Source organism: Podospora pseudocomata (genome assembly GCF_035222375.1).
Source record: "Podospora pseudocomata strain CBS 415.72m chromosome 2 map unlocalized CBS415.72m_2.2, whole genome shotgun sequence".
NCBI classification, from domain to species: domain Eukaryota; kingdom Fungi; phylum Ascomycota; class Sordariomycetes; order Sordariales; family Podosporaceae; genus Podospora; species Podospora pseudocomata.
Genome location: NW_026946366.1, coordinates 871,888 through 892,894, shown reverse-complemented (window position 1 = coordinate 892,894; position 21,007 = coordinate 871,888). Strand labels below are relative to the sequence as shown.

At 52.6% G+C, this 21,007-nt stretch overlaps 14 protein-coding genes across 14 annotated transcripts; 6 read left to right on the top strand and 8 right to left on the bottom strand.

Moving 5' to 3' along the window:
- Nucleotides 1–138: 138 nt before the first annotated feature.
- Nucleotides 139–3,379, top strand: QC762_207270 (uncharacterized protein). The gene is made up of 2 exons (XM_062887637.1): nucleotides 139–1,599; nucleotides 1,659–3,379. Exons 1-2 carry the CDS (start codon nucleotides 1,147–1,149, stop codon nucleotides 3,141–3,143), a joined length of 1,938 nt encoding a protein of 645 aa, XP_062745764.1. The 5' UTR covers nucleotides 139–1,146; the 3' UTR covers nucleotides 3,144–3,379.
- On the bottom strand, nucleotides 216–996 carry QC762_207280 (uncharacterized protein; the record flags this gene model as incomplete). Its single annotated transcript, XM_062887638.1, has 2 exons — nucleotides 712–996; nucleotides 216–652 (listed from the first exon to the last, which is right to left on the bottom strand). Exons 1-2 carry the CDS (start codon nucleotides 764–766, stop codon nucleotides 216–218), a joined length of 492 nt encoding a protein of 163 aa, XP_062745765.1. The 5' UTR covers nucleotides 767–996.
- QC762_207260 (uncharacterized protein) lies at nucleotides 3,365–5,291 on the bottom strand. The gene is made up of 3 exons (XM_062887636.1): nucleotides 5,063–5,291; nucleotides 4,518–5,008; nucleotides 3,365–4,450 (listed from the first exon to the last, which is right to left on the bottom strand). Exons 1-3 carry the CDS (start codon nucleotides 5,171–5,173, stop codon nucleotides 3,412–3,414), a joined length of 1,641 nt encoding a protein of 546 aa, XP_062745763.1. The 5' UTR covers nucleotides 5,174–5,291; the 3' UTR covers nucleotides 3,365–3,411.
- A 199-nt stretch (nucleotides 5,292–5,490) lies between these two features.
- QC762_207255 (uncharacterized protein) lies at nucleotides 5,491–5,883 on the top strand (the record flags this gene model as incomplete). Its single annotated transcript, XM_062887635.1, has 1 exon — nucleotides 5,491–5,883. The coding sequence occupies one exon, from the start codon at nucleotides 5,491–5,493 to the stop codon at nucleotides 5,881–5,883; it is 393 nt and encodes a 130-aa protein (XP_062745762.1).
- Nucleotides 5,884–6,073: 190 nt separating this feature from the next.
- On the top strand, nucleotides 6,074–6,871 carry TEF4_1 (elongation factor EF-1 gamma subunit; the record flags this gene model as incomplete). The annotated part of the gene is made up of 3 exons (XM_062887634.1): nucleotides 6,074–6,103; nucleotides 6,161–6,350; nucleotides 6,411–6,871. 3 exons carry the CDS (start codon nucleotides 6,074–6,076, stop codon nucleotides 6,869–6,871), a joined length of 681 nt encoding a protein of 226 aa, XP_062745761.1.
- Nucleotides 6,872–7,152: 281 nt separating this feature from the next.
- Nucleotides 7,153–8,546, bottom strand: QC762_207240 (uncharacterized protein). The gene is made up of 3 exons (XM_062887633.1): nucleotides 7,720–8,546; nucleotides 7,500–7,634; nucleotides 7,153–7,432 (listed from the first exon to the last, which is right to left on the bottom strand). The coding sequence occupies exons 1-3, from the start codon at nucleotides 8,287–8,289 to the stop codon at nucleotides 7,295–7,297; spliced, it is 843 nt and encodes a 280-aa protein (XP_062745760.1). The 5' UTR covers nucleotides 8,290–8,546; the 3' UTR covers nucleotides 7,153–7,294.
- Nucleotides 8,547–8,632: 86 nt separating this feature from the next.
- QC762_207230 (uncharacterized protein) lies at nucleotides 8,633–12,610 on the bottom strand. Its single transcript, XM_062887632.1, has 3 exons — nucleotides 9,572–12,610; nucleotides 8,963–9,507; nucleotides 8,633–8,903 (listed from the first exon to the last, which is right to left on the bottom strand). Exons 1-3 carry the CDS (start codon nucleotides 10,140–10,142, stop codon nucleotides 8,862–8,864), a joined length of 1,158 nt encoding a protein of 385 aa, XP_062745758.1. The 5' UTR covers nucleotides 10,143–12,610; the 3' UTR covers nucleotides 8,633–8,861.
- QC762_207220 (uncharacterized protein) lies at nucleotides 10,397–12,600 on the top strand (the record flags this gene model as incomplete). Its single annotated transcript, XM_062887631.1, has 4 exons — nucleotides 10,397–10,737; nucleotides 10,790–11,180; nucleotides 11,243–12,191; nucleotides 12,254–12,600. The coding sequence occupies exons 2-4, from the start codon at nucleotides 11,022–11,024 to the stop codon at nucleotides 12,598–12,600; spliced, it is 1,455 nt and encodes a 484-aa protein (XP_062745759.1). The 5' UTR covers nucleotides 10,397–10,737; nucleotides 10,790–11,021.
- A 276-nt stretch (nucleotides 12,611–12,886) lies between the features above and the next one.
- QC762_207210 (uncharacterized protein) lies at nucleotides 12,887–13,971 on the top strand (the record flags this gene model as incomplete). Its single annotated transcript, XM_062887630.1, has 2 exons — nucleotides 12,887–13,233; nucleotides 13,287–13,971. 2 exons carry the CDS (start codon nucleotides 12,887–12,889, stop codon nucleotides 13,969–13,971), a joined length of 1,032 nt encoding a protein of 343 aa, XP_062745757.1.
- A 386-nt stretch (nucleotides 13,972–14,357) lies between these two features.
- QC762_207200 (uncharacterized protein) lies at nucleotides 14,358–15,848 on the top strand (the record flags this gene model as incomplete). The annotated part of the gene is made up of 2 exons (XM_062887629.1): nucleotides 14,358–14,447; nucleotides 14,501–15,848. 2 exons carry the CDS (start codon nucleotides 14,358–14,360, stop codon nucleotides 15,170–15,172), a joined length of 762 nt encoding a protein of 253 aa, XP_062745756.1. The 3' UTR covers nucleotides 15,173–15,848.
- A 246-nt stretch (nucleotides 15,849–16,094) lies between these two features.
- On the bottom strand, nucleotides 16,095–17,506 carry QC762_207195 (uncharacterized protein). The gene is made up of 2 exons (XM_062887628.1): nucleotides 16,674–17,506; nucleotides 16,095–16,625 (listed from the first exon to the last, which is right to left on the bottom strand). Exons 1-2 carry the CDS (start codon nucleotides 17,002–17,004, stop codon nucleotides 16,345–16,347), a joined length of 612 nt encoding a protein of 203 aa, XP_062745755.1. The 5' UTR covers nucleotides 17,005–17,506; the 3' UTR covers nucleotides 16,095–16,344.
- Nucleotides 17,507–17,521: 15 nt separating this feature from the next.
- On the bottom strand, nucleotides 17,522–19,049 carry QC762_207190 (uncharacterized protein). Its single transcript, XM_062887627.1, has 2 exons — nucleotides 18,582–19,049; nucleotides 17,522–18,525 (listed from the first exon to the last, which is right to left on the bottom strand). The coding sequence occupies exons 1-2, from the start codon at nucleotides 18,747–18,749 to the stop codon at nucleotides 17,626–17,628; spliced, it is 1,068 nt and encodes a 355-aa protein (XP_062745754.1). The 5' UTR covers nucleotides 18,750–19,049; the 3' UTR covers nucleotides 17,522–17,625.
- Nucleotides 19,050–19,148: 99 nt separating this feature from the next.
- QC762_207186 (uncharacterized protein) lies at nucleotides 19,149–19,768 on the bottom strand. The gene is made up of 2 exons (XM_062887626.1): nucleotides 19,386–19,768; nucleotides 19,149–19,303 (listed from the first exon to the last, which is right to left on the bottom strand). Exons 1-2 carry the CDS (start codon nucleotides 19,735–19,737, stop codon nucleotides 19,170–19,172), a joined length of 486 nt encoding a protein of 161 aa, XP_062745753.1. The 5' UTR covers nucleotides 19,738–19,768; the 3' UTR covers nucleotides 19,149–19,169.
- Nucleotides 19,769–20,161: 393 nt separating this feature from the next.
- Nucleotides 20,162–20,801, bottom strand: QC762_207185 (uncharacterized protein). The gene is made up of 2 exons (XM_062887625.1): nucleotides 20,480–20,801; nucleotides 20,162–20,409 (listed from the first exon to the last, which is right to left on the bottom strand). The coding sequence occupies exons 1-2, from the start codon at nucleotides 20,775–20,777 to the stop codon at nucleotides 20,279–20,281; spliced, it is 429 nt and encodes a 142-aa protein (XP_062745752.1). The 5' UTR covers nucleotides 20,778–20,801; the 3' UTR covers nucleotides 20,162–20,278.
- Nucleotides 20,802–21,007: the final 206 nt, after the last annotated feature.

Here is a 21,007-nt window from a genome sequence, read left to right as displayed (position 1 = left end):
TACCCTATATCTAGCCGTGGTGGACTACACAACGGCCCAAGATGCACATCGGGGAGCGAAACGGGGAGCCAAGAGGCCGGGTCTCTTGCTGGACAACGACCAATGCCAACAGAACAGCACGGTCTGGGGGCGGCACAAGCTGACCACATGCATTTTCTTATCGCGGGGTTACACCATATTCTCAGTTCTGACACCTGACACTCCTGCTAGGTACTCTAAAATGACAACACCTGGCAAGTGCCCAAAAGTCCAATGATCCCCCCGGCGAGAGGAATCAACGCCCGAATAGCATTAAGCCGGCCCCATCGAAGCACCAAGGTCTCAGCATCGGCCCACGAGGGCTCAACTCCCTTGCCAGTCAGAGCATCGGCACGGAAAAGCGCATTGTTGATCCCTTGCATAAAAGTCAAGGTGTAAGGCACGATGGAAACCGTCGTCGCTCCGGCGAGGGCAAAAACACGCCACGGCTCGCCGGCCGCGTATTTGTTCCAGGCTGCATAGACGTAGACGAGACCCGTGGTGGTTGCTATGGCCGGTCCTTTGACGTGACCGCTGAGATACACACGTCTCCATTGGTTGACCAACTTTGCCGGCTCCTTTGTCGTTGCGATGAGCACCGGAATCGTGATCAGGAAGACACTCATGATGGCTCCTGCGCGCGCAGGTGCTTAGTTTGTCGGCTTGCAGTTTCAGGACGGGGTTGATCCTTACCCGAGAGGAAGCATCCTGTCACGACCGCGATTGCCTCGACTCCAATACCGGCCATGGTGTGCGATTATTCGTGTGAAGGTGTTTTGAGCGAGACGTCGTTGACCGAACGACATTGGGAGCGACACTGGGTTCAACTTTATACAGAGCTGCAAACGGCCGTCGCAAAAGTCGGCACCATCGGTATGCGGCTCGCTCTGTCTCCGGAAAGCGAACCCTACTAGGGTATACACCCTCAAAGCTGGACACCGATAGACGGAGGCACAATACGGTCCGACATATAGCAGTTGAACAGATTGGAATCCGAGATGGGTAGGTACCTACATAGCCAAAAGAGACTCTCTTGGCTATATAGATGTACTTGATCTCACTAGTAGTGCTCAACTATATTCCAGCTTTGCCGAACTGTTAACATTACCTACCCACTTGACGCTCAAAATGAGATCCCTACCGCTCTACCTCGTCGCCCTGTTGCGGACAATCAGCGTTGGCATTGCCACTGCAACACAGCAGCCGCTGTATCTCTCTGCCTTCAATGCTATTCCTCGAGTCTCGTCCCTGTTCACCACGACAAAAAACCATGATGAAGCTCGCATGGATGGTCGTATTCAGGCAAAAGACTTGCTTAGCTCGCACTTCGGGCCCTACGGTTGGCCAGGGCAATCATTCGACTACGTGATTGTTGGCGGCGGCACTGCTGGCTTAGCGATGGCCAAGCGACTTTCAGAAGACAACGCCAACTCGGTGGCTGTGATCGAAGCAGGCGGTTTCTACGAGATTGAGGGGGGAAATATGACCGAGGTGCCCATGTATCTATTCAACTACTTCTTCGATAATGGCCACGTGAAGAACCCCTTGTTTGACTGGTATCAGTACACTGTGCCACAGCCAGTATGTACACCCTCTCTTCGGACACTCAGAGGAACAGGAGAGCTAACGAATGATTGTAGGGTCTCGCCAAACGAGCCATGTTTTACATGCAGGGAAAGACACTAGGTGGCAGCACAGCCCGCGGCGCGATGCTCTATCACCGCGGCTCGAAAGGGGCCTACAAGAAATGGGCTGAGCAGGTCGGTGACGATGCATACACCTGGGACAACTGGCTGCCGTACTTCCAGAAAAGCGTAAAGTTTTCCGGCCCCAACACAAACCCAAGACCTGCCAATGCCACTGCCGTCAACAACCTTTCTGCATTGTCCGAGTCCGGCGGGCCAGTCCACGTCGCCTACCCCTACTGGACTAACGCCATCTCGTCCTGGGTGGACAAGGCACTCGCCAAACTGGGCTTTCCCGAAGTGCAAGGCTTCTCCGACGGCAACCTGCTCGGCCGGTCCTACATCACGCACACCATCAACCCTTACACCCGGCGCCGCGAGACAGCATCCACCTCCTACCTCCACGACGCCCTCCTCGAGAGCAACAACCTCAACTTTTACACTCGCACCCTCGTCAAGAAGATCTTATTCGACGACAAGAAAAAGGCAACCGGCGTCAAGGTGAGCACCGACGGCTTCGAGTGGACCATTGGCGCCAAAAAAGAAGTCATCCTCTCCGCCGGCGTGATGCGCTCCCCCCAGCTCCTGATGGTCTCGGGCATCGGACCTCGGGACACCCTCGAGAAGCTCGACATCCCCGTCCTCTCCGACCGCCCCGGCGTCGGCAAGAACATGCAAGACACCATCATCCTCGGCCCGACCAGCCCGGTAAAAGTAGAAAGCCACAGCCAGCTGATGGGCAGCAAGGAGACCCTCCCCCGGTCCATCTACGAGTACAACAACTTCCGCACCGGGCTTCTGACCAACCCCGGGCAGGACTACTTTGCCTTTGAGAAGCACCAGCCCGGCATGCTCAAGGACTCGACGGCGGCAGATATCGAAAAAGAATTCCCTGAGGACTGGCCGACTTTTTCCTACATTGCCCTGGACGACACGTTTGTCCCGCAGTATGATGGGAAGAATTACTTCAGCATGTCGGCGGCGCTGATGGCGACGTTCAGTCGGGGGTCGGTGACGATTAATAGTACTGATACGGCGCAGAATCCGATTGTTGATCCCCGTTGGTTGGACGATCCGAGGGATAAGGAGATGGCTGTTGCTGCGTTTCGCCGGTGCAGGGATATTGTGGCGTCGGAGACGATGCAAGAGGTGATTGATGGGCCGGAGATTCTGCCTGGGGAGAGGTATCAGACTGATGAGGAGATTTACAATTATATTGCTGAGACGTCGGATGCGTATTACGCTGGTGTGGGGACTTGCGCTATGGGGAAGAGGGATGATCCGAATGCGGTGGTGGACTCGAACGCGAGGGTTTTGGGGGTGGATGGTATTCGGGTGGTGGATGCGTCGGCGTTCCCGTTTGCGATTGATGGGCAGCCTATGGGGACGGTGTACGCATTGGCGGAGAAGATTGCTGCTGATATTTTGGCTGGAAAGTGAGGTGATGGTGCCTGTGTAATGTGTCGACCGGCTTTGTTTGAGGAGGCTGGTGATCTTGTGGATAGTGGATCCTGGATTCAGGGAGTTAGCCAGGGGTTAGCCAGGGGCTGCTCAGGGGCAGTAGGTCATGCTAAGAAAGAAACACATTCATGGGCATTTGTCACTCGTTCGTTCCAAGTGAGAGGGAATAAGAAAGATTATTTGGTATTTCTGAATATATTGAGTTGCGACATGGGAAAGCTGAAGAATGGTGCATTACCCCTGAACGTCACCCTCTACCATCTATGTCGCGAAGCGTAACCCGACAAGGAAATCCATCAGCAGGATGCGCACCACCACCACCCTTCTCTGCCTGATAAGCCCTATTTCCATTTACCACCTTGACACCCGGCCTCGGATGCATCCTATCCCAATCCTCGTACGCCGGAGTGATATCAAACTCGGACAGTGTCATCACCAGCGCAACTCGAAGTTCCATCAGCGCCAACGTCTGCCCAATGCAAGCCCTAGAACCAAGCTCAAACGCCCTCCACGCCCCCTTGACGGGGTACATGGGATCCTCGGGTCCTACCAACCACCGCTCTGGCACAAACGACTCGGCCTGCTTCCAATAAACGGCATTGTGATGCAGCGCCACTGTCAGCGTCCACACATTGCATCCCTCAGTAGGATACCGCCTTCCTTTCTCATCCACAAGATCGACTCCAGCGCGGCCTTCGCGTAAAGACGCAGAGGGAGGAAACAGCCGAAGCGCTTCCTTGATCACCGCTGTCGTGTACGGCAGTTGGTTGAGCCGTTGAGGTTCCTTTGCAATGGCCTGATGGGCTTTTGACGCGTTCAGCCTGTCGCCAAAGACTTCACCGTGCTCGCTGCGGAGTCTTTTGAGCGCTTCGGGATGCGTAGCCAAGAGGTGAAAACAATAAAGAAGGGTGCTACTCGTCGTGTCTCGGCCAGCAAACAGGAATCCGCGCAGTTGGGGCGCAACTAGTTTCTTGAACTCGGATAGAGGGGGCGGGGCGCCTTTGGCTTGGGCTTCTTCTAGGAACTGAGCCAGCACGAGCGACATGACGGATTTGGAGCGCCTTTCACCTGAGCCTTGATCCTGCAGATGCTCAGTGTATCTCTTGTCAATTTCCTGGCCAATGAGCCGATCCATGATGCGGTTGTTGTACCACAACACCAAGGGGCGGATGGTGAGGTGGCGTTTAAATGGGTTAAAGGTGGTCCCGAATGATGTCCATTCGATTTGACGCTGAAGTGCCAGAGCAAGTTGGCTATCCTTTGTCTGATGGTGTAGCCTTGTGTCTCTGCAGGGGGCACGCATGGCCATTAGCAGACATTCGACTATCTGGTAATAACATTTGTTAGACTCACAGAGCAACGGCTCCAATCGTGTCAACTGTTAGGCGTAATGTCAGATCTTCCAACTTTAGCACCTCCGCGTTCTTGTTCCCACCCTGTTCCCTCAACAAACGGCAAAATACAGCCACTTCATCCGCAATCATCGGAGCCAGCCCCATGAGATAGCTGGGGCTAAATCCTGGGTTGAATAGACTACGCCATTTCTTATGCGTCTCTCCATTCATGGTGATCAGGCTTGGCCCACCACCGATGGTTTCCAGTGGTTTCGTGAGAATCGATGGCTTGATAAGATTCAGAGTTTGACATTGTGAAGCTCCCGAGGGCGTCGTCACCACAAGCCACGTGCCGCTAAAAGGCCACATGTTGATGTAGAACATTCCGGAGGGAAACTTCTTTGACAGTTGCATCATGACCGTGTGCAGGGTTGCGTTTTTCGGAAGAGTCTTGACAGTCTCCTTCAGAGCCAGAAAGTGACCAGACGTGAGCTTGAACTCTGGCATTGGCTGCCAAAACAGATTAGCTTACTGGGCAGGGCATGGTGTCAGGCTAGAACTCACGAGATTGGCGCTCTTCAGTTTCCATACTTGCTTGCGAGCGGCATAGAATCTCGTTACGAAGAGGAGTAGGGCACTTATGGCACCAAGCACAAAAACCTGTGATGCATACATCGTGATTACTATTGTTTGTGGGATGGTCGTTTCACCGGACAAATCAGGGGAGATTTCCCGGCCTAACGTGAGAAGTAATGCCCTCGCGATCTAGACGTTTCACCCTAAGTAGGACAAAGGTAATCTCTGGGTGGTACAGGGTGGCTACCTTTCGGTTCAAAGTCCGACTGCTGTGCGCATGTGGCGCAGGTCGGCTTCCGAAGACGTGCACTTACCTAGACTTCGGGACAAAACCAAGGAGACTGCGTTTTTTCTTCAACCAATTTTTATCTCCGCATCAGGCCCTTGAGCCCTCATCGCTTTCCACAGCCGCCGCCATGTCTTCCAGCTCGAAGCCATATACAATCATCATCTTCGTTACCCGCAAGTCAGACATATCACCCGAGCAGTTCAAGGACCACTGGGAAAATGTTCATGTCCCTCTGCTCCAGTCTCTCGCCGGCCCCCGATTTCCCTTGTCTCACACCCGTCACTATCTTGCTCGGGATTCGGCGAGCCCTACATACCCCTTGAACATGTTGGTCGGAAAACCCGAAAATATCAACTTTGATGGCTTTGCCATTATAACCTTTGCGAGCGAAGAGGCATTCAAAGATTTTGTACCCATTATATCGCTGCCGGAGGTTGCTGAGGATGAGGATAGATTCACGGACCGGGAGAGCTTGAGGGCCGTGGTTATGGGATGTCGGAACGAGACAGTCGGCATCTGATCCAATCGGGGACCACTGCATCTACCAAGAGATATAGGAACAAGAATTTGCCCAGGTTACCTAGCTTAGCTATCAATCTCATACTTGATATCAAGTCTTGCTTAGGCATCCTCCGCAGCTAAGCCATTCACCCTGGAAGCGCTCTTGCCAGCACCTGACTTGCTAGCATTTCCAACCACACTTCTCCATCATGGCCTTCGGTATCCTGTACACGCGCCCTGTATGATGGTTCATCTCTTGCAATACCTTCAAACCACAACGCTGACACAGACCACAGTTCAACCCCCGTTCCACAGCCATCCTGGCAGTTGCCAAAGCTTCCAACCTCCCACTGGACCTCGTGACAATCACCTCATCCCAACAGGCGCCAGACGAATACCTAAAGCTGAACCCCCTCGGCAAAATCCCCACATTCGTCGGCGCAAACGGTTTCATCCTGTCCGAGTGCATAGCAATTGCCATCTACAGTATATTCTCCCACCCAATCTATCTTCTTTCTCTCTCGCGTTACTAACCCTCGTATGCAGTCACATCCCAAGACAAAACCACCTCCCTCCTCGGCTCCGGCAACACCGAAAACCACGCCAGCATCCTCCGCTGGATGTCCTTCGCCAACTCGGAGATCCTCCCCTCCCTCGGCGGGTGGTTCAACCCCTTGATCGGTCGCTCACCCTTTGTGCAGGAAGAAGTCGAGCTCAACAGGCAAGCAACACTCAAGAGGCTTCAGATCATTGAGGACCACCTCGCTGCGAAGACGACTTCTTATCTCGTTGGGGAAACACTCTCCCTTGCAGATCTGTTTGTCGCGGGGATTATTGCTGGGGCATTTAGGTTCTTTTTGGACGGGGAGTGGCGGGGTGCACACCCGGCGTGTACGAAGTGGTTTTTACATGTTTATGAGCAGCCAATTTTTTCTGATGTGGCGGGGAGGCCGGTGTTGGCGGAGGAGGCTATGGCGAATGTTCCTCCTGGGAAGAGGGGGGAATAGGGGTTCAGGGGTGCTTTAGGGGGTTTAAGGTGGCTTGTGACATCATCACCGTGTGGAGATAAATGGCAAAGTATTGTGTCGCCTGCTTTTGGTAGGACTGATTATCTATAATGATGAAGCCCTTTGTGAATAGTCTTGTCCAATGACGGGTTTGGGGCACAATTGGGTCATAATCTGGTGCCGCTATGTACGCATGTCATTGTAACCGATTTCTTGGATATTTCGAGCATATAGTCGCAGAAATGCAACATAACGAAGTTCCCATTCTGAAAGTAAAAGGAAGAACACATTAAAAATTGCGGGCACGAATGGTGTTCAAGCTTGGTATGATCCTGCTACTCGGGGATCATACCACCCTTCGGTGACCGAAATGCGCGCAGCACCCTTACTAATCTCTGAATCCCCGACCAACCATCGAGTCGGTTACCTAAACGCACCACCATCAATGCCGATGATCTTGCCATTGACCCATTCGGCAGCGTCCGAGGCTAGAAAGCACACCGCGCGGGCAACATCGTCAGGCAGTCCCACCCGCTGAAGGGGCGACAGCCAAGCTGCACACTGTTTTGAGAGAGAAGAAATGGGATTAGTACAACTCAAGTTACAGAGAGCGAAAGGAATACCATACCTCATCAACCTGCTCGTCGGTAAAGTTCTCCCCACCAGGGATGTACTCGCGAGCCACAGCAGCATACATGTCCGTCTTGATCGCCCCAGGCGCGACAGCATTGACGGTGATCTTTTTGTCTCCGCAGTCGATGGCCTTGACAGACCCAGTTGTTAACATCATCTTTTCCCCATCCTTCTCCGTGAATTGTGAATTTAAAAAAAAAAAAAGAAAAACATACCAAACACCTCACAAAAGTCTCCACCGCCCCCTTAGAACCACTATAAACAGCATGCCTCGGCACCCCCTTCACACTCGCCGTATTCGAGCTAGTCAGTATAATCCGTCCCCCCACCTCCAAATGTCTATACGCCTCCCTCGCAACAAAAAACTGCCCCCTCGTGTTCACGCCAAAAACCCTGTCAAACTCCTCAGGGGTGACATCCTTCAAATGACCAAAGGACACAACACCGCTGTTGGAGGCGACGATGTCGAGCTTGCCGAAATGGGCGACGGCCTGGGACATGAGTGCCGTGATTTGGTCCACGTCAGAGACGTCGGCTTTGATGGCGATGGCGTCGGAGCCGGGGCCGAGGGCTTTGATTTCGGAGACGAGGGCTTCGGCTGGCGCGGATGAGTGCGCGTAGTTGATGATGAGCTTTGCGCCGCGGTGGGCGAGGGCGAGGGCTATTCCTGCGCCTATGCCGCGGCCGGAGCCGGTTACTAGGGCTACTTTGCCGTCGAGGCGGAAGGGGTCTTTTGGTGATGATGGTGGGGAGGAGGGGGTGGTGGTTTGCGTGGTTTGCGTCATTGTGGCGTGGATGTGGTGGGAAATATAAAGTGGCAGATAGAGTGATGAGTAAAGTGATAGGTGAGTGGTACCAGGCAAGTTGATTAGAAGAAGTCAGAGAGTTATAGCCTTGCCTGAATTACGACCCACAGCGTACATCCTCGGGCACCGGTGCCGGGAACCTGTGTGCCTTGGTGACCGGGCCGATTCACGACGACGGGGCTTTCGAGAGTTCACTGGCTCAAGAAACCGCTCGGGGTGCTTCAGAGCCAAAGCCGACCACAGGACGGCGATATGATTCTGCATCAGGCAATTTATCTGGGAGTGTTCGCCGACATCAGGATCTCGCTTGCAATCGACTTTTGTTGTCAGGTACATCGTGGATGCAAGCCTATTACTTCTACAGTCGATCCGGACATGGAACTTGTTCATGAATTTACTCATGTCACAATTTCCACAACACGGCTTTGAGTGGACGTCACACTGCTCGTACCTAGTTTGTGTTCAGCTGGGAAGGAATACCATATTGCGTTTTCAATCATCGAAGTATCTAGGATCTGTGCTCCATCCTGTCCACGTTTCCCAGTCCAAGTCTACAAATCAAACTGTTTCATCCCCTGCTTAGGTTCAATGGGCTATATCAACAGTCAGTAACTTCTCTTTAATCGGCTGAGAAACGACATGAATAACTCACTCTTGGCTTTGGAACTGTCTCCAACCTGGTGTTGCATGTCAACTGCCAAATATGCCTCGCAGACATATCCAACCGGTATCTCTGCGCTGGGGTCTCGAACAAAAAGTTCAGAGGATAGCCAGGATCAAACGGCTCAGAGTTATCAATCTCTTGGATTTCCTCGGCGGTCAGCTCGATGCTGAGGGCCTCAATGTTGCTCTTGAGATGCTCGACCTTCCGACCACCAAGGACGGGGAAAACGTAGGGCACCTTGTGCATCACGTAAGCGAGGGCAATGCTAGTCGGAACCGTGTTCTTTCTCTCAGCAAGCTCGCTCAGCTTCGCAGTCATGCGGCGATGCGTCTCGTCCTGGGGCCCCATCTTGCGGCCCTCGCGAGCGTACTCCTCGGATGACCTGAACTGCCCGCGACCGAGAACACCCCATGGCATGATGCCGAGACCTTCGGACTCGCACATGGGGATGATCTCGCGCTCCATATCGCGGAAGCTGCAGGACCAATGACCTTGGTAGACACTGAACCTTGTCAAGCCGTGGTGGCGGGCATCTTTTCCATCTTGTTTAGCTCGGGGCTGGGCGTAGACCTTTGTGTCAGAGAAAGGAGGACCTACATTCGTTGCACTTGACCACAACCCACGCTGGAGCGCCACTGATTCCGAGATAAAACACCTTGCCGCTCGAAACAAGGTGATGCAGCCCCTGCATCATCTCCTCGACGCTGGTGGTGTAATCCCATATATGCACCAGCAGCACGTCGACGTAGTCAGTCTTGAGCTTCTTCAAGCTCGCCTCCAGAGACAGTCGCATGCTCTTGACCTGGTTGCCCTGGAAGTTGGACTTGATCTTCTCATGGCCGCGAAGGCGGTAGGGCATGGTATACTTTGTGGCGATGACGAGCTCGTCGCGGTTCTGACGAGCCTCGATCCACTCGCCGAGCCACTTCTCGCTGTCTTCATCCTGGTAAAAGTTGGCCGTGTCGATAAAGTTGCCGCCGGCGTTGTAGAAGCAATCGAGGATCTCAAAGGCTGTGTCCTTGGTGCACTCGCCCAGGCGGCCTTTCCACGCTTCGCCAAAGCTCATGGTGCCCAGGCAAAGCGGGGAGACGCGGACGCCGGCCAAGGGGGAGAGGATGCGGTGGTAGCCTAGGAGGCTGGGGGGCTTGGGAGCTGGGGGCACGGCCATGGTTGCTGACTGCGATGTTGAACGGGTAAGGTAGCGGTTAGATGTGTTGTGAAGTGAACAGTGGGCATGAGAATCCCTTGTTGCAAAGCCCCTCTTGTTGAATGCGCCAGCTATCTTATGTCAGCCGAAGCGCAGGCGCGGCGTTGCCATCTTTGTGTGACCACACCAAGATGCAGCCGAAGGTTCGGTGACCGGCTGATAGCTGAACTTTGCCCGTGGGCCGACACGGGCTGGCCCGCTTTCCGTTAGCAAGGGCGAGAAGGCAGGATCTCAAAATGTTAACAAAGCAGCTTGCCGGCCCAAGATGAACCGCAACAATGCCCTTGTACAGATTCGTCAAGAGACTTTTCGATGGCCCCTTTCCTGAAAGAAGAAACCCCCGAGGGTCAACAGCCGAACCACTCACCAGCGCCAGCAGCAGAGGCGCCGGTGTACAACATCCCCCAACACCTGACATGGAACGACCCTCAGAACCGGAAACTGCGTGTCTTGACTATTGGCGCCGGTATATCTGGTATTTTGATGGCATATCGTATCCGGAAAGACTGCCAGAACGTGGAACATGTCATCTATGAGAAGAACCGAGACATTGGAGGTCAGACTCAGCTTCTCTACCCTATCCGGCCTCGGAACTAACCGATGTCCAGGAACATGGCTCACCAACAAGTACCCACGTGCCGGCTGTGATGTTCCAAGTCATGCGTATACGTACCAATTTGCATTGGTGAGAGGGTCCTTGCTTCCAAGCCCGTCTTGCTTGAAACTGACAACGTGGGTGCCTGCTTATAGTACCCGGACTGGCCGCGATATTTTGCCTTTTCCGATGATTTGTGGAAATATCTCGACACGGTCTGCAAGACTTTTGATCTCCGTAAATACATGTCTTTTCATACCGAGGTCGTAGGCTGCTACTGGCGTGAGGAGGAGGGAATCTGGACCGTCAAGCTACGGCAGCAAATACCGGGGCAAGAACCTCGTGAGTTTGAGGATCATTGCCATGTGTTGTTGCATGCGACAGGTGTCTTGAGCACTCCAAAGGTAAGACGGCTCCATCTCTGTTACGTCGGGTTAGAGAGGAAATTAACCAAGTAGGAATGCAGTGGCCCGATGTCCCCGGTCTGACAGACACGTTCAAAGGACGAGTAGTCCACACCGCACAGTGGCCCGAGGACTACCAGCAGGACAAATGGGCAAATGAACGCGTTGCGGTCATCGGCTCCGGCGCATCATCGGTTCAAACAGTTCCTGGGATGCAGCCTTACACAAAGCACCTCGACGTTTTTGTCCGGACGGGTATCTGGTTTGGAGTCCTGGCCGGCAACTCGGGCACGCCATCCAAGATCTACACGCAACAGGAGCGTGACGAGTTCAGACGGAACCCCGGCCATCTTGTTGCCCATGCCAAGGCTATCGAGAGCGAAGTGAATGGCACCTGGGGCGCTTTCTACAGTGGTTCCATGGCGCAGAAGGGGGCGTCTGGCTTTTTCCGCAAGCGTATGGGGGAAATTATCAAGGATCAACGTTTGCTGCAGGGTTTCACCCCCACGTTTGGCTTTGGGTGCCGAAGGATCACGCCTGGTGATCCTTACATGGAAGCCATCCAGAAAGATAATGTCGATGTACACTTTACCGCTGTGGTCAGCTGTACAGAAGACGGTGTGGTGGGGGCCGATGGCGTTGAGCGCAAGGTTGACACGGTTGTCTGTGCCACTGGCTACGACAATACATATCGGCCTCTTTTCCCGGTCGTAGGCAAGAATGGCGTTGACCTGAAGGACAAGTGGGCAACTGCTCCCGAATCCTATCTTGGGCTGGCGGTACCCGACATGCCCAACTTCATGACCTTCATCGGACCAACTTGGCCTATCCAAAACGGGAGCGTCATGGCGCCATTGCATTCCGTTTCAGACTACGCGATCAGGCTGATCAAGAAGACGCAGAATGAGAACCTTCGCAGCTGGGTACCGAGGCAAGATATCACTGACAGCTTTAACGAGCATGTTCAGGAGTGGGTGAAACACACAGTGTGGGCGGATGAATGTCGCAGCTGTGAGTTTTCTTGGACATCTATACTCAATGAGTTACGGTACTGACAGTTCGTCACACGACAGGGTACAAGAACAACGAAACTGGCCGTGTCAACGCCATCTGGCCCGGATCTTCGCTCCATTACCAGCAAGTCATTGAGCAACCTCGCTATGAAGACTTTGAGTTCCAGTACATGGACAAGAACCCCTGGGCACACCTGGGTATGGGCTGGACGATGCAGGACAGACAGGGACCGAAGAACGGTGCAGACGTCGCTCCGCATTTGAGCCTCGAGAATATCGATCCGGAATGGTTGGAGGCCAATGGAATCGGCAACAGCTCAAAGGCGGTTCAGCCGGAGGAGAAAAGTCAGGGGAGCCCCATGAGTTGGAGTTTGTTGAGCAGTTTTCGAGGTATCCATAGTGTGTAACTGATAGTGTGTGTCGAAGCAGCTAGGTGGGGCTGGCTGAACAGTACCTTCCTTTCCAAAGACATCGAGATGCGGGGTCAAGCAAGTTGTCTGCCTAATATGTCGTTCCACTCGCAGAGCAATATTGATTCCTTCACCTTTGTTGGTTCACATTTGGGTAGCGTTAGTAGCCTCGGAGATCGCGGTTACCGTTACCCCTCCTTCACGTCGCGCAGGTATTTAACTGGCAAGCCCAAGGCTGTCGATAGATATATCAGGAATTCACACAACACACTTTCCTCCAACTATGACCATGCCGCTGACGAGTGATATCGCCATCGACGCCTCCAAGTTCTCCTTGGAGAATGTGAGCGAGGAGACAATCGGCGTTAACAACTTCATAGAGAGGGCGACTTCCAGTGGCCCGACATGGCAAGAAGTCGGTCCTGTGAAGTTCCGTGAGATGCGTGAAAATGGCAAGACCGGATTCGCTGCCCCGGTTTACCTCCCGGCGGCGAAGGACGTGGTTGTCTCATCACGAGATGCAGGTCGAGATATCGCCTTACGCGTATACTCCCCCGATAATGGCCAGCCCAGCAAGGGACTCTTCCTCCATATCCATGGTGGGGGCTTCGTAATGGGCACACACCAACAGTGAGCCTTTTCCATTTCCTCGCTACCATCAACACTTAATTAACACCGCGCAGCCAAGATGGAAAGCTCAGAGAGTACGCCAACACCTTCCAGCTTACAGCGCTTTCTGTCGACTACCGACTCGCTCCCGAAAACCCCTGGCCTGCCCAGGTCCATGATTGCATCGACGCTGTTGAATATCTTGTAGACAAGGGTGAACATATTTTTAGTGCTAGGCTCCTCTTCATCAGTGGCGAGTCAGCTGGAGGTAATCTGGCTGCAACAACCGCCTTCCACCTTTTACGCGCCCGCCCGAACCACAAGATTGCTGGCCTCATCCTTCCTTATGGTTGGTTTGATGTTACCCAAAACTTACCCATGGTGACCACCTTCGAACGACGGCTGCTTGTCAACAACGCAAAGATGTTGGGGTTCGCAATGGCTTACGCCCCAAACACGACGATTGAAGAGCGACGAAACCCACGGATATCGCCCATCTACGACGACATGAGGGGCTTGGCAAAAGGTGCACCAGGAGGCAAGCTCCCGCCTGCATTGTTCCTGTGCGGGACCGAGGACCCATTGCTGGATGATACTCTGCTGATGGCTATGAAATGGATGATAACTGGGAGCGAAGCTATCGTCAAGATCTACCCCGGTGCTTGCCATGCCTTCACGGCAGTGCCTGGATTCAAGGCGGCCGAGGAGGCTTGGGAGGCTACCGTGGAGTTTATGCGGGAGAAGATGAAGGGTATCTAGATTGAATTATGCAACATGATTGCACCCAACAAAGTTTGCTTTGGACTCGGGAGTTGGGCATTCTCTGGAATGTTATTTCCGTCCCCACGGCGGTGATAGCACAAGTTCTGTGCCGCAGCGGTGCCGTGGAGTCGTCTTTGTAATGGTGTGCACCGGGCACTGGATTACCAATGGAACTTGTCGTACAATCCTTATCCACCTTGACCCGCTGTAATCCTCGACAGAATTTGTAATCTCGATAGTTCCGAGGCCATATAAATATTCACAAGGTTCATCTCTCAACTTTTGAATGCAGCATCAACAACTTCACATTCCTCACTCTCGGTCCACTAAACTAGATCTCACTTGGATCATCATCAATTGGGGCTCAACATCCCAAGCACACCATGTCACCACCCACCAACTTCCTCATCACTGGCGCCAACCGTGGTCTTGGTCTCGGCCTCGTCAAGAAATACCTCCAGCTCCCCGACCATGTACGCATTTCCCTCTTTATTTTTCTGCAGTCAGCCACTAACAAGAACAACAGAATGTCATCGCCTTCGTCCGCAATCCCTCCTCCCCCAGCTCCCAAGCCTTGAAGACCCTGAAAAGGGACTTGTCCACCAAAATCATTCTCATCCCATACGACGCCTCGGTGTGGGACTCCGCCGCCGAGGCAGTCAAAATTCTCGTCAACGACCACAAAATAACCTACCTCAACACCGTCATCGCCAACGCCGGCATCGCGAAGATCTACCCCCTCATCAAGGACGTCAACCCCGCCGACATCAGGGAGCACTTTGAGGTTAACGTTCTCGGCCCTGTCTCCCTGTTCCAAGCCACTCGGGAGTTGCTCCTCGCTGCTAAGGAAACAACCCCGGAGAAGAAACCGATCTATGCGTTCATGGGGTCAGGAGCAGGGTTGTTGGAGGGTGGATTGGCTGTCCCGAGCGCGGCGTATGCGCCGACGAAGACGATGTTGAACTGGTACGGGATGAAGCTTCATCAGGAGGAGGAGTGGTTGGTTACTTTTATTATTGACCCGGGGTGGGTAAGGACTGACATGGGGAATTATGGTGCGCGTTCTTTTGGGCTGGAGCAGGCGAATTTGGAGATTGAGGAGTCGGTTGATGGGGTTTTTGGGGTGGTGAATGGGGCGAGGAGGGAGAGGGAGGGGGGTAGGTTGGTGGAGTATACGGGGAGGATTGAGGGGTGGTAAAGGGGGAGGATATATTGATGGAACTGTCTCTATGAATGTCGAACTCATGACCACATCACATGCTTGGTTTTCTTCTTTGTGCTGCTAAATGATTTGACCAAGCCATTGACTTATTCCACCGCTCGGTGTCTGGATTGACGAGGTCCTGGAGTTATTGCGTCCTTCAAGTCGTCGGATTGGATGTCAGACTGGATGTCCGTAGTCGGCTGAGTCTTGGGAATGGTATCGGTTGGCAGCGAGTGGCTCTTTCTCTGACACTGATTCCACTCTCGTCTGGCCGGCCTCCTCTGCCTTTCGCGACTGCTCTTCTTTGCTGGCCTGTTCAGCCTCCTTGTTTTTTTCTTCTTCGTCTAGCCTCTGCTTAGACTCCCGTGCCCTCTCTGCCTCCATCTCAATGATCAGCGCTGAACGCTGAGGGGCGGAAAGAGCGTGTTTGGGTTCAGGACATGGTGACGAAAGCTATCAGAAAGGAGGATGGGACTTGGTTGGGGGGGCGTACATGGCCAGAAAGGGGGCCGGAGGTCGTGGGGAGAGGATTCTGAGCAGTTCATCAACTAGGGATGTCGTGGACAGGATTCATGGTGCTGCAAGGGTGTTAGAGGCATGAGAACTATCAACTTATACCTTTCGAAAAAGCAATAGCCCTTTTCCTGTCTTTTCAGGGCTCCTAACTATCCTTTCAAACCTACCTACTATCTTCTGAGGCCTTTCGGTTGTTGTTTGAGGCCTATTAAGGATTTTTGAGGCCTGCGAATTACTTTTTAAGGCCTATTAATTATCTTTGGAGGTATGCTTCATACTTTTTGGACTGCCAGTTACTCAGTTCATAGCTTGTTAGGTAAGATTCCAGTATTTGAACAGAGGATTGTCTTGGTCTGGGAAGTTCGTGGTTGGTATTGCACATTCGATAGCTCTGACCACACAGTTATGAAGCCAAACGTTTGAATACCTACTTAATACCAGTACCTGTGGTCTGATAACCAGTTATTTCCACTATGGAGGTAAGAAAAGTGTAAATCAAGAAACAGCAACCAATATCAGAAACGAAAAAGAATGAAAAGTCCCCATCAAAAAAGTCAAAATTCAAGCACCAATCAACAGACGATCATCCCCTTCCAAGTCTTTCAACCCCTTCGAAAAAGCAGAAAAGCAACGACAGCCTAAACAGTCTTTCAAGCCTCCCACTTCTGCACCTTCCGACCCTTCACCCCCTCCGCCTCCTTCAAAGTAAACGGAACACTCCTCTTGGTACCCCAAGCAGCCTTGATCTGCGCAGCCGTAAACTCGGTCAAGCACCTAAACTTGCGCGTACCAGTAAACCCGCCAAGGATAGGATCGCCGCACTCGTACTCAAACCCAGGAAAGGGGAAGCAGTTTCCATAGACATTCCCATCAAGACCGTACATGTCATAGTTGCGATCCTTGTAAATAGCTACCATCGTTATGTAAGCCTCTGTTTTCTATCACCGTTGCTACCTATGGGGGGAAGGGCCACACTTACTCCAGTGGTACACAGGGGGGTCACTGTGGAAGTTCATCTCGAGAACATCAATGCCGTCAGCGGGGTAGTGCTGGACAGCGCAGTTGAAGGGATCGGAGGAAGACTCGCAGCGGACGCCGACTTTGTTGCCGGAGACGTCGTCGCTGCCGAGGTAGTTGGGGTTTTCGGCAAGGTCGTCGCAGGTGGGATCGGTGTCGAAGATGTGCCACATGGGCCAGACCTGGGGCCCCCCGACGGTGGTCTTTTCTTCGGCCATGTAGATGTCGAAGTTGGCGGTGACGAGGGGGGTGAGGGTGGCCAGGGTGATGGCGCAGAGGGATTGGAGCTTCATGGTGAAGAGATGAATTGCTGAGATTGCAGACTTAGAGAAGAAGTGTTGGTAACGGTGCGATGATGCTTTGCAGTGATAGAAAGTCTTTGTTTGATGGTGAAGAAGAAGATGGCTGATGGTGGGATGGTCTACTGATCTTTATACTTGACCAGCGTGGTTTCGAATCTCTTCACCGATGAGAAGCCAAGAAGCTCTAATCCATTTTGATGTATCAATGTGAGGCTATGACGATGATATCAGTGACCGTGATGCTCAGGCAGCCTCACCGACGTCTCTGGGGAAGCTGAGCATAGGGCGACAGCTTTCAGTTCCTGGTTGAACCAAAATCCTTCGAAAGTGCTAGTCTGGTTGTCTTGATGGTAGGCCACTTAGACGCTGTGTGAATACAACTCTGTTCACTTGGCGTTAGGCTTCACCTGCAAAACTGGGTTAGCTTTTTCTGCTGGCCTTGTTTTCTAACCCGAGCCCTCGGACTACACCACGACACCCATGCGATTTACACTTTCGGATCACGCATGCCGGCTCCAGCTTCACAATCCATCGGGAAATTGCCAAACCAACAACATTCAGCAATGTTCGTTGTAGGGAGATTCAGATAACAACTCTATAGGTACCCAAGCACTACTCCTCAATCTTGATAACAATCTTGCTAAAATGCTTCTGCTCCTCCATTCTCTTGTACGCCTCCTTGACGTCTTCTAATCCGAACACGACATCATCCATCACCGGTACAACCGCCTTCTCCTCCACAAACCGGACCAAATTCCTGTACTGCTTCCTGCTACCCAATAGCACACCCCGGACGATACAAGGCCTCCAGAGCGCAGACATCATCGGGATTGTACCAGCATCGAACTTGCCAAGCAATCCAACCAAGCAAATAATCCCATCTGTCCGCACAGCCGCCAGCGACTGCACCAAAGAAGAGTTTCCAGCAACATCCACCACCATATCCACGCCCTTCTCACCAGGAGTGTACTTCTTGGCCGCCTCACCCCAGTCTTCCGTCTCCTTATAGTTAATGACATGCCTCGCCCCCAACTCCTTCAGCCTCTCCGCCTTCTCTTCAGAAGAAGTAGTAGCGATGACATTCGCCCCAACAGCAACAGCAAACTGCAAAGCGGCGATACTAACACCGCCAGTTCCCTGAACAAGAACCCAGTCACCCTTTTTGATCTCTCTCCCAGAGACTCCAAAGAGGGCATTCCAGGCTGTCAAACCGCTGCAGGTCAGTGTAGCGGCTTGGACGGGCGTCAGGTTGGAAGGGCCCTTGATGACGCCATGCTGGGTGATGAGCATCTGGTTGGCGAGGGTACCGTCCACCCTCTGCCCAAGACCAGCGAAGATTTCGGCGGCGCCTGGGAGAGCGGTTTCATCTGATGGTGGGAGGGTTGGGGCGAGGTAAGTGATGACTCTGTCGCCTGGGCTGAGACCAGTCACGGAGGACCCAACGGCGACGACCATGCCCGCGCCGTCGGAGCCAGGGACGACGTTAGGGGTGATGGAGCCGGTTACTCCGCCCTGTCAGGAAGTTAGTGTTGACCTTTACGCGGTGGTGTTTGGGAGCGAAAACCAACATCGCTTTTGGCAATGACCAAATCACGATAGTTGAGACTGGCAGCTTGAAGCTGGACTAGCACGTCATCCGGTCCCAGCTGGTCGGTCGAAATGTCCGAGTCGACCAGTTGAAGGGAGGTATCATAACCTTCCTGGCCTGTGAGAATCCATTTCTTGCCGGCGGTCATTTTGAACGATATTCTCTAATATTTCAAGCAGAACGGTGTTGATAAGTTGTTGTATGCAAATTTCTCAGATGATGATATCAACAAACGTCACATTAACAGTACTGGAAAGAAGAAGAAAAGCGGGGAGAGCCAAGTATGTAGAACCGAGCAAGCGGGTGGATTCAGGTCCGATTGTGACAAATCAAAATCTCACGGCATCATCATCGGCGTTAGAACATTTCGAGTGGAGTTAAAAAGCACCTTTTCGACATCCAAAGACTGTAAACTCCTTTTTGACAATTTGACAACTGCGAACGGAATATTAGAGAAAGACATCTCAAGACGAGCCTTACGTCATGCCATGGCTTGATGGCCCCACTATGAGCCCCCCTTTTCAACCCCTGAAGCCACCCCCTGAATCCACGAAGAAAAAAGTCCTTCTCAATCCGAGCATTCTCTGATCGAATAACTGTTCCAAGATCTGCCCTGTTCGGCAGGAACGCAAACCATCGGCCCGGGAATCGCAACGACGGCTTCACTTGCAAGATCGCAGTCCTTGCTGGAATACAGTGTTACTAAAAACCGCATTAGCTACGGTACCTAGTGCGGAACCTTTCGCAGGTTGGAGATGCGAGCGACAGAAGAGAATAAAAATACCTTTGCAGTTCTCCACAACCTGACGCTCCACTTGAATGGCCGTCGCGTAGCCCCCCATTGGCTCAGATACATTCTGGCAGCCGCCAGTTTGCTCCAGCAGAGCCTCGTACTGTGAGCGCCAGTAGGTAAAGTAGTAGTATGTGCCTGTATGGCTGCACGATGGGTTCTGGTAGAAGCCAAGCTGGGCCACTGTTGGTGGAGAGGGGACTTGACCTGTTGGCGTTGGTGCCCGTGGCAGAGTTGGTGTTGCTATCGCGAGGGCTGCAAAGCCAGTGATTGCGAGGAGACACTTCATGCTGAATGAGATGAATAACTTTGCTATTTGTGAATGCTGCCTGATTGTGAATGTCATGGTATGTAATGGGCAGAATTCTCTATTTATGATCGGCGCTGCCTCTGGTCATTGTTAGCATGGACATCGTGCAAAAACGCCGACGGGATGTTTGTGAGGGGCTTATGTTAAAAATAGACAGCTCTCAGGATACTAGCTACAACACACTCTTCCATTCTAGGCTCTCCCTCCGTTACAGAATTGGTTATCAGCCATTTAGGGTAGTTGGGTGACATGGAGATGCTACCTACCTACATATCAGATTCAAGCTTCGTTCATGTTAGAACGTGCTTGGGTCCCCTTGAAGGATTCAGCCGGAAGAAAGTCTGGGCAAAACGAGTCGGTTAAAGGTTACATTCGCGGTCCGTATATAGACAGAAAGCAGGACTTGTCTGCATCCATCAATGGTGAATCATGAAGACCTGTGCGACTACGTTGGGGGCCTGGAGTTTGTTTTCAATGTCGTTCTTGCCTATTCGACATCAGGTGTAACGCAGTTTCATACACTGTCTGTGTATAAACATTCTCTGAAGGCCGCCCTGGTAACCAGGCCACATGTTCCTCAATCCAAACAGCCTCTGATAGCGAAACTCTTCCAAGTCTTTTCCGGCTCGGAGGGAACACAAGTCTCCTCTGGAATAGGGATCCCGCTTCCGCTGGCAGGATTGCAATCGGGGTTGGCATACACCGTTACTGAAAACCAGGCATGTAAGCTACCTCTGTGCCGCACTTGAGATGACAGAGGCCGTAAATAGCGGCTTACCTTTGCACTTCCTATCTTGACGCTCCACTTTGATGACTCTCACATCTCCCCATACGTCCGGCACATTCTGGCAGCCTTCCGTCTCGTCCATTACGGCTAGGAACGTACCGAGCCTGGTGGTCATGTACCAGTAAGGGTCTTCATGGCTGCATTCGGGATGTTGGTAGAAGCCCAGGATGGTCATCAAGTCTCCCCAGGGGTCCTTGATGCGGCCAGTTGGTGTGGAAGGCGAGGTTGGTGTTGCGGTGGAAAGGGCTGCGAGGCCGGTGATCGTGAGGAGGAGCTTCATGATGATCATCGAGGAAGGCTAACTGGCTAGCGAGATGTCAAGGCCAAACTCTAGACTAATTTATGGAATCAACGGGATGATAGCGTCTCTTTATAGACAGCATTGTTTGGGAAGGCGTAGCAAACATATTCTGCTATTGCCGAACCTCGTGGCGGCTATATTAAATAATTGATTAATCCAACATACACTACAACGCAGCTTGACTCTGTGTCACTGCTGAGACAGCAATCACCGGTCGT

Bases quoted from the DNA above. Each gene is read 5' to 3' on its own strand.
- QC762_207270 (XM_062887637.1), top strand. From the start codon at position 1,147: ATGAGATCCCTACCGCTCTACCTCGTCGCCCTGTTGCGGACAATCAGC. The intron at 1,600-1,658 runs GTATGTACACCC...GAATGATTGTAG, and splicing joins AGTACACTGTGCCACAGCCA to GGTCTCGCCAAACGAGCCAT.
- QC762_207260 (XM_062887636.1), bottom strand. From the start codon at position 5,173: ATGTATGCATCACAGGTTTTTGTGCTTGGTGCCATAAGTGCCCTACTC. The intron at 5,009-5,062 runs GTGAGTTCTAGC...CTGTTTTGGCAG, and splicing joins AACTGAAGAGCGCCAATCTC to CCAATGCCAGAGTTCAAGCT. The intron at 4,451-4,517 runs GTGAGTCTAACA...TGCCCCCTGCAG, and splicing joins ACGATTGGAGCCGTTGCTCT to AGACACAAGGCTACACCATC.
- QC762_207240 (XM_062887633.1), bottom strand. From the start codon at position 8,289: ATGACGCAAACCACGCAAACCACCACCCCCTCCTCCCCACCATCATCA. The intron at 7,635-7,719 runs GTATGTTTTTCT...GGGTCTGTCAAG, and splicing joins AGACTTTTGTGAGGTGTTTG to GCCATCGACTGCGGAGACAA. The intron at 7,433-7,499 runs GTATGGTATTCC...CTCTCAAAACAG, and splicing joins CCGACGAGCAGGTTGATGAG to TGTGCAGCTTGGCTGTCGCC.
- QC762_207230 (XM_062887632.1), bottom strand. From the start codon at position 10,142: ATGGCCGTGCCCCCAGCTCCCAAGCCCCCCAGCCTCCTAGGCTACCAC. The intron at 9,508-9,571 runs GTAGGTCCTCCT...AAGATGGAAAAG, and splicing joins TGTGGTCAAGTGCAACGAAT to ATGCCCGCCACCACGGCTTG. The intron at 8,904-8,962 runs GTGAGTTATTCA...CTGTTGATATAG, and splicing joins AGACAGTTCCAAAGCCAAGA to CCCATTGAACCTAAGCAGGG.
- QC762_207195 (XM_062887628.1), bottom strand. From the start codon at position 17,004: ATGAAGCTCCAATCCCTCTGCGCCATCACCCTGGCCACCCTCACCCCC. The intron at 16,626-16,673 runs GTAAGTGTGGCC...GATAGAAAACAG, and splicing joins CCCCCCTGTGTACCACTGGA to AGGCTTACATAACGATGGTA.
- QC762_207190 (XM_062887627.1), bottom strand. From the start codon at position 18,749: ATGACCGCCGGCAAGAAATGGATTCTCACAGGCCAGGAAGGTTATGAT. The intron at 18,526-18,581 runs GTTGGTTTTCGC...ACTTCCTGACAG, and splicing joins TGGTCATTGCCAAAAGCGAT to GGCGGAGTAACCGGCTCCAT.
- QC762_207186 (XM_062887626.1), bottom strand. From the start codon at position 19,737: ATGACATTCACAATCAGGCAGCATTCACAAATAGCAAAGTTATTCATC. The intron at 19,304-19,385 runs GTATTTTTATTC...TGCGGTTTTTAG, and splicing joins GGTTGTGGAGAACTGCAAAG to TAACACTGTATTCCAGCAAG.
- QC762_207185 (XM_062887625.1), bottom strand. From the start codon at position 20,777: ATGATCATCATGAAGCTCCTCCTCACGATCACCGGCCTCGCAGCCCTT. The intron at 20,410-20,479 runs GTAAGCCGCTAT...CCTGGTTTTCAG, and splicing joins TCAAGATAGGAAGTGCAAAG to TAACGGTGTATGCCAACCCC.